Source organism: Nomia melanderi, chromosome 8 (genome assembly GCF_051020985.1).
Source record: "Nomia melanderi isolate GNS246 chromosome 8, iyNomMela1, whole genome shotgun sequence".
In the NCBI taxonomy this organism is placed as follows: domain Eukaryota; kingdom Metazoa; phylum Arthropoda; class Insecta; order Hymenoptera; family Halictidae; genus Nomia; species Nomia melanderi.
In genome coordinates this window covers 7969486-7978446 of record NC_135006.1, presented here as the reverse complement: position 1 = coordinate 7978446, position 8961 = coordinate 7969486, and the positions used below count along the sequence as shown (strand labels likewise).

Here is an 8961-nt window from a genome sequence, read left to right as displayed (position 1 = left end):
TGTTGTTGTCTCTATTAAATAAAAGAAAAATAAGAAAGCAATCGCTGTGAAAAGGTGGTCTAGATTGCTAGGATAACTGCTTCGATTGTACGAGTAATTTAATGAGTCCCGATTTGGTCAACGTATTAACATCACAATTACCGAGCATTTATTGGGGTAAATATGTAATCCTTATAAAGATTGTAACGACACATTTTTTTATGATTTCTTTCGATATTCATTATAGTATTTAGGTGAAACTATTTTGAAAATCATTTCGGATAGCGAATACTTTTAAGATATTAGTTATTATAAAATAAGAAAACTGAATCCCATCATTTTGATGGATATAGTATCTAGTTCTGCTGTTAATGAATTTGTGAGCATCTCAGAACTACTTTTACCAGTTGTACAACGATTACAGACTTTTATATCCATTAAAATTATAAAACTGTGCTTATAAAATTTTATTTATTAAATTAAGATTTAATGATATTGTATCGACAAGATCAAACTCTTATGAATCTCAGTTAAACTTTAAAGAAGTGAATTTTCATAATTATCAAAACTCTTGTGAAATATTTTATTTGTATCTGTATTTTCGACAATGATTAATCGACTTTAATCAGCATATACATATTACTTTCGAAAATTAATTAAATATAGGCAAGTAGTAAATGTGTTTTACTGTGGAGTAAAACAAAACGGCACTGACATTTCGCGATCTGTTTTAATGAGCTTAAATTGACACACATTCATTTAATATCAAATTTTCGAAATCTTTCTAATTGATGGTCATGCATTTTATATACGCTTTTTAACCTCTAAGTATGGATGTATGGTCTCGCAAACCTCTATATAAAGTACATTTTGAAACCAGTGAAATTCTCGTTATACAGCTCATACTATTGCTATGTATAGATATTTAAATAATTAAAAACAAATAAATATAATAAATTTGTTTATTAATTGTAGCAAAAATTAGGTACGTATGTATTTTCCAATTTAATTACAAAATTACGTGTGAAAGCAACATGTTTATTCATATAAAACCAATATAAAATAAGTTTATTTTTGCCCCACAATGTTTAGAAAACTGGAGAAATATGAACACGACGAAAGCATTTTATCTTCCCTTTTAAATCGCATTTCAAATCTTTCGGGCGATCTTAATGTCTTATTTTATGGCTACGGTCATTATCACGCAAAGTGAAAAACGTCATATTGCATTGCTCTATTAATTTTTATTTTGTGTTATTCACATAAAATTCACCTCATTTCCGTCTTACATGGCTTCGAGTACGATGCTGTATCGTTCACGAATGCACGATTCTACCCCGTCGGAGATGCATGATATGTGATACTGAAGAAGTAATGATTCCATAATCTGTGAAGAAACAATTATTGTTTGAAGATTGAGAAGCACAAAAAAGAATATTAAAAGTTGCAAAAAGCATTATTATCATTTCTTCGCATATTTTAAGTTATTGTATTATTTCAAAAATTACCACTAATCAATTTTTAACGTCTTTCAAGTGACGTAAAGTTGTCCAGTGAAGTAATAAAATTTATATCTGTACACAAAATCATAAATAAATCTTCTGTTGCGCTTAATAAAATGTATTACGAACTAGTTTAACTATATTGAAAATTAAATAGAAGTACGAAAATATTATTTCCTGTAAACTATACGTTTTTTAAGGTTATTTTTATCATTCTCGACTGTTTGACTACAGTTACTCATAAACAACCCTCTCGTTTGAAGATTCATCGGTATAACTTCTTGTTACATCGTGACGTATAATTAACTGCAGTAATGCACTATTATTGTAAATCTATAGTATGAAATTCTGAAGATTAAAAATTACACAATTCACTTGTAAAATGTGCAGTAAAGCATATTCCAATTTTGGAATTGGGGAGAAATGAAATCAATTGTATTTTATATTTGCAAATACATATTTACTTCTTAAATATTATCCCTTGTAATACATAATACAATCTTACAATCCACCTCAAATTAAACTACTGTTAGGTAAAGATGAAACTGAGTTATTGGCTCTGGTTTTTCTTTCTCTCCGGCCATTAGCGTAATATTTAGCAAGTACTTGCCAGGTGGAAAGGAATCTGGCAAACCATCGAAATTGTCAATCACGTAATTCTCTCTTCCGTAAACTCCCTGAAATAGACTGGCTTTTTAATAACGAACACATTTTTTTTCTATAAAACCAAAAATGATAGGTGTCGGATAGTCTGAGTATACGCAAGTACTATTCATTCTATTCCAACGTACCGGTTTTGGAGGACAGTTGTCAGCAGCCATATCAAGAGCTCGTAATATGGGAAACGCAATACTGGTGGGATTAGATAAAGCATCACAAAGATCCATTTCTACATGAAGTCCAAGGTCATTCGTATATTCACCCATTTGAGCTGCATTGATATTGCCTAGAGCCTGCAACAAGATTATAAGGATATGATATAACTATTTAGAAACATCTAGTAGTATTTGGGTAATTATTTAAATTAATGATTTTTCTCCGACTTGGATAACCTTGAAATATGTTGTCAAGGTCATCATTCTGAACAACCTTCGTCTGTACATGTTACCGTCGTATGTGTATAGATGAAAGCCATTCAGAATCTAGCCTCAAATAATACATATAAGGGTCATCCATATTGGTGAGGAATTGCTAATGTAATGACAATATTTACTCAATGTTTTTAATATTTTAAAATATGAACCCTGTCAACTATATAACAAACTATACTAATTAACTTTCGTATTATATTTAATGCCATCGGTAAATATTCTATCTACCACAACGCAGACGTCATAATATGTGAACATGTACCAAAGTGTAATATAACTACTATAGAAAGATTAAAAGAACATACCACAATTTTGTCAACTGCTTTTACAATTTCCAATCTGGTAGTCAAACTAGTTCCATATTCACTATCATCTTCAACTTCCATTCCACAGGAATCTGGTTTAATATACTTGTCGTTGGTGAACACACAAGTACCATCTTCGAAAAGCAGATCAATTTCTGCCTTGTAACGATAAAAAATGGTTAAAATACAATAAATCTGTTTAACGAAAAGTTTGTACAATTTATTAACGAGATAATTTTATTGTAAATCAGAACAGGTAAAAGTAAAACGTTTTAAGAAGATAATATAATTCACAGTCAACGATACTAATGGTAAGGAATTCATGAATGATATTGAATTCGTTTTTTATTATGTCTGTGAAGATTATAAGAATCGAAAAATTACTAAATAATGCTAGCTTAACATTAGTTTAAAATATACAAGACGTCAAAATATTAAATGTTCATCCACTTCTCCGAAAAAGAATGAATCGTATATATACATACATTTTAGTTTTATATTTTAGTGAAAAGCCTTCTCGCTGAATTTTTTCATTTTTGGACTCACTTTTACTTACATAAATTTTTTGTATAAAGTTTAGTTACACTATTCTCCTCACCTGCACTAAGCACAAGCTTAACGCGCAACAGACGAAATACCAATAAATCATGGTATTATTTGCACCCAATATTGCTTTTCGAGTTCTTCACAAATATTACTGGACTTTCCGACTGACACCAGCTGTTATTTCATAGTAGGTTTCATCCACTATTACAATGTCTCCAGAATTGCGATCTTATCAAAAGTCAGTGTCACTCGTAAGCATGACACTACCACATAATGAATCACCACTTAATTAATTGACCTTGAATATTCAGTATATAAGTGTTTCAGATTGATATCTATATCTATGTATTAGGTTACAACAGCAAAAACATTGAAATAGTAAATAAAAGGTATTTATTTTCATATAATGTGCCCCCGTCCTTATAAAACTTGGTAAACATATAATAATAAACACGAATTAAATATTTCAGAACTGCAAATATTATAAAAGAGCGTGACAATTCTCGTCGTACACATTTAATAAAAAAAAGTCATTCCTTTGTTCGTAAGATACATTAAATACAGTGAATGACATCATAGTAAAAAGTCAGGCAACATTTTTCTACATATTTTCTATGTATTTTAAATAAAAATCTAATTCAATTTTAAATATGTGTGAGATACGTGCAAGTGAAAAACATTTGGATAAGTTATTGCTTTTGAATTGCCATTTTGCTTTCTCTTGGAAATTTATGGATTTTATTAATTCACATGAACGAAACATAAAAAACGAATAATGTTAATGTGAACATTATATAAAGGAAGTTAAATAAATATATAAAAGGTCCCAACACAACGTAAGTACTCGAATATTTCTATTTTTTAATGATGTAGAAGAACATATACGTTACAGATGAAATGATTAGAAAAGAAAAAGGTGGTACAGACTAATGTTAACAAAAAAAATTATTTTTCCTTAATCTTGAAAAATATCAATAATTTTTTCATGGCTCATAGATGTATTGTAATATACATCTTTCTTACGTTTTACAGAGTGTACTAAAACGCATTTACAAGTGTACAAACTAAGAGTTTATACATCAAAACGGCCTTCAAATTTTATGAGCGATACACTTACTGAAATGAATAAACGTATGTAATCAAATTATCTTTTAATTAATTAAACTATGAAACTGACACCAATTTCAACTATCGCGTTTATACTATTAAGCGAAATTTATAGAATCCCCCAATTTAACAGATTTCACATTTCATCTTTAAAATTCTAAGAAACTATTTTTCTTAATTTTTAGTATACTCTGATACCTCCACGAAGAGTGAATTCTTAAACTGAACTTCTCCTCTCCTTCCCAGATAAAGCAAAACGCAGTCAGAAAGCAAAATTTTCAATGAAGAAATATTCCGATGTCAATGGAAATCACCTCCTTGGACTGACAGAAGTCAACCGCCCTCACGTACCCGTATCAGAAAATAGTACCAAATAGAATAGCTTATCGACCGTTAACATTGGCATGCGACCAGTTCATCGAAAAGGTGGGCATAACGTGACTTGTTTCCGCTATTTTCGGTTCCTTGGAGCACCAGAATAGTAGCCTACGGTCTGATGAAAATCGCATCACGCTAGCCGGGTGGTATTATCAGAACTTTGGCATTCGTTTAGCGACAGTATGCTTGACTAAATGTTACCTTTAACATGCGCGAGTGTTACCATATTGCCCAGCGAGGTCCGTTCTGTTTTTATCCAATTCGACTTTGACAATATCACTTTTGCATCATAACGCGAAGCTTGGCAATATATTCTTTGTGATAAAGAATGTTTGAGGGGTCCAGTGCAAGAGGGAGCTAAGCCACAAAATATTGTAAAATGAGGAACTCATTCCTTCTGATACCTTTTAATGTCCAGTTATTATTCTGCAATTTATAAATACATGACACAATTTTTGCGTCTATGTTTACTTGAGTATATGATGCTTGTCTTGCTTATTGGTTATAATTTTTGTGTAAAAGAAAGTTGCAAAACTGGAAAATATGACTTCTGTAATATTCTTCTTAACGTGCTGCATTATTTTAATTGATGTAGGAAAACGAAGTTTACTATGATGGATTTTATTAAACCTTCTATGGTCCAAGTTAACTTTGTTGTTAAATTTGTAAGAATTAGATCACGTGTTTCAACTGTGCAAGAAAAATTAATCATAGCTAACTTTTCAGAGGTTTTCAGAAACTTAAATTAAATCACACAATTATTAAAATTTAAAAAATTATCCGAAAGTAACTTCTTTTTCATAAATACCTCTCCTTTCATTACTTTTGCTCAACACAAAAAATATAGATGATTTATTATAAAAATTTGACAACTATTATTTAATCGAGGTCAATAAATCTTTCATAGCATTTTGAATTTTTGTTTAAAACATATTGCTTCGCGTACAAGTACTTAATATTGAAGTAGTAAGATCATCCATTTATGTGGTATGAAATTCACCACTAAAAATCGCAATTGTAGTGGATGCGTAATAATTCACTAGGTCACAAAGATCAGGTTAAAATTGTCATAATAATACAAATAAAAAATATATACTAAATATTTTCAGAAATATATTTTTGTATTAACTCTAAGAAACATACACAAATCGAAATAACTTTATATTCAAATTATCGATCACTCGTAAATAGTCTAAAATAATTCACCGTCGCTCGTTCAATACCGCACATTAGCGATTAAACGAAAATAAACGACTGAGGCGAATTTGTGAACGCGTGTGACTCCCGTAATTTCCGAATGTTGCGCGTAACCGTAAAAATCCGAGCGTCGTAAATTAAGCGGTACCCAGAAAACGCAGTGAAACAGTTAAGGGCAGTGTAAAATTAGCCGACCATATCATTGCCCTCAAAGTAAACTCGGTTAATCGCGTTTTCGAATCGATTGTGTAAATCCCGAAGACAATTAATTCTCGAAAGGTAAACTGGCAAACCGTAATGGTCGCCAATGGTAACTTTCAATAAGCTGACGTCAGTTTGATAATACGCACGGCCCGTGTCTCTGGACATTCGGCCACTTTACGAGCTTATTCCAATTCGGGACCCGATTGACATACGGCTAAACGGATTTCGTCAATTCATTTACCACTTGATCTAGCAGCGCATCGCAATTATGTGTATACTCTTTGTCAGAGAAATATCCGGTGCGGGGTGTCCCGGCACACGCACACCGCAATCCATACACCGACGGATTCTGATAAAGTCGTGGGAACGGATGCGGTCCGCGCTACAATTGAATTAATCTCGATCGAACAACACGATCTTCGAAACGAAACAGGAAATCGCGTTGTCGCGCGCGAAATCGAATAAACGCGCACGCACACCTGCACATATACAGAGAAACTATCGGCCATTATTAACCGTTACTGTTTTCCAGAATGTTGCGCGTTATTGGACCACCAGCATTCTTTTCCGTTCCCGGTTCGTTAATTAGGGTGTAACCGGTGCAACGCAATTAAATTACTGTAGTAGCGATCATTTGTACGATTATTGGAAAATTTCGTTGGATTAGGCATAGTTTAAAATAGAATATTGTATCATACTTGTAAATGGACGACAACTTTTTATGTTTTTGAATTATAGTATACATGATTATAGTATAGATTTCATTGAAATTGAATAACACGTTTGAGATGTCCATTTCTATTGCAAATATGTCGATTTTAAATACTTTTGAAGACCAGTGTAAGTATTTATATATTTATACAGATCATGTAAAGTGTTAATAAGTAATGATTTACGGTAAGATACATACGAATATTTCTGAATTTTTTTTAGAAGTCTTAGAAGAATTTTGTGAACATATTTTTGTGTATTAATGATTTGGTTAAATTATTAAGTTAATGTTAAATTATTCTGAAAAATAACCATAGTAAAAAATATCATAACGATAACAATACATAATAGTAATCATAAAACAACTGAGTGAAATCTTGGTTACGTCAACACATTCTGTTACAAGAGTAATTAAAAACGAAATTGTTCATAACAATTTGGGCGAGACAATAAAAGCGAGATAAGATAGGAATGAGAGAAGTTAGATTACGGAATGAATTATAAGCATTTAGAACAGACCAATTATAAGACGTAATATTAAAAAAATAGTCAGTTGTAGTTTCATCATGCTATGTGAAAAATATCCTGCAAAAACTATATAAAACTGTAAACAATATTATTCTTTCTGTTTTTGTCCAAGAGTATAGTAGTAAATTCTGCTTCTTCAATTAATAAAATGTGCTTGTCTGCTTGTTTGTTATCCAGTTTAAATTTAAATGAAGATGTAAAAATTTGTTAATTCTGTTATAATTATAGTAATGCGGAAAAGATAATTGTGATGTGCCCAATATGTGCGTAATTTTCTGGCGCGCACACACACGCGTGCGCACACACACACACACACACACACGACGACATCTGTTTTTATTAATTATCTGTTTCTATTAGTTTACATATTACATTTACAAATTCAAGAGACCGAGTGTATAATAAAATTAGTGTATTTCTTAGTTAGACATACTATACATTGACAATTAGTACGGGATACAACTGAAAAATAAATATTGTATAGAAAAGAAAACAATGTCTTGTTTGCTGCTTGTTGATCACACCTTTTTTAATGAATACATTATAAGAACTCCTTATGCGTAAAGTGTCCTCCAAAAGCGACATTCAATGAGCTTAAAGAAAACCAAATTAAGATGCATCATCCATTCTGAACTGAAGGGCCAAATTACGTTTTCTCTCTAAATTCATTTCGTCAGAGATTCGAATTAGGTTAGCTTGCTCCTGCCGAAGAGCCCGCTTCAGCTCTTGCAGCTTCCATCCCGTTTCTATTTGCTTCTCCGCTATCTGTTTCTGTAGAGCGGCTATCCGCTGATTTAAAATATTGTAATCTGCTCTTAGTGGAACACCCGGCATGCAGCTGACAGCGCTCGGTTTGTCCTGATGCACCATATCCGATGTTAGCAAGCAAATCTTGTCATGAAGATCTGCCAACTGCGTTAACGTTAATGACTAAAACAAATAATATGGATTGTCAGATTTAAAGAAATATAGCAGACTGCTATATGGATATGATAAGCATTCGGTAGTTAAGTATTATACGGGCTACCTTTGTTTTTAAAAAATAAAATATTAATAATAATAGTGATATAATGATAATAATAATAATAAAATATTTCTTTTAATTCAGTTAGGAGAAGGTTGTCCGTACAACACGTAATTACCAAGCTTTTATAGTTCATAGGTATGTATACTCGTGTATTTGAATTAAATGAAACTCGAAAATTGAACATTTTGAAAATATTGTGTATATAATATGTAGGTATCTATAAAGAAACATTAATTTTGAAAATTAATGTCTTGCGGATATCAATATCAACATTCTTTTATGTATATGAAAAGATCGAGGAGTTTTCAAGATAATCAGTGCCTTCTTAAATAGAATTGTGTGCATTTTATATACTATATGATCCACATTTCGACAGATTTCAAAGA

The 8961-nt window shown here is 31.4% G+C and overlaps 1 protein-coding gene across 1 annotated transcript; it reads right to left on the bottom strand.

Moving 5' to 3' along the window:
* Positions 1 to 1913: 1913 nt before the first annotated feature.
* LOC116426424 (uncharacterized) lies at positions 1914 to 3634 on the bottom strand. The gene is made up of 4 exons (XM_031975323.2): positions 3476 to 3634; positions 2878 to 3036; positions 2273 to 2434; positions 1914 to 2158 (listed from the first exon to the last, which is right to left on the bottom strand). The coding sequence occupies exons 1-4, from the start codon at positions 3524 to 3526 to the stop codon at positions 2000 to 2002; spliced, it is 531 nt and encodes a 176-aa protein (XP_031831183.1). The 5' UTR covers positions 3527 to 3634; the 3' UTR covers positions 1914 to 1999.
* Positions 3635 to 8961: the final 5327 nt, after the last annotated feature.

What these genes read in the sequence shown, in the direction of transcription:
- LOC116426424 (XM_031975323.2), bottom strand. Translation starts at nt 3,526, where the DNA reads ATGATTTATTGGTATTTCGTCTGTTGCGCGTTAAGCTTGTGCTTAGTG. An exon ending in AAGCAGTTGACAAAATTGTG is followed by an intron (nt 2,435 to 2,877) that starts GTATGTTCTTTT and finishes ATCTTGTTGCAG; the next exon opens with GCTCTAGGCAATATCAATGC. An exon ending in ACAACTGTCCTCCAAAACCG is followed by an intron (nt 2,159 to 2,272) that starts GTACGTTGGAAT and finishes AGTCTATTTCAG; the next exon opens with GGAGTTTACGGAAGAGAGAA.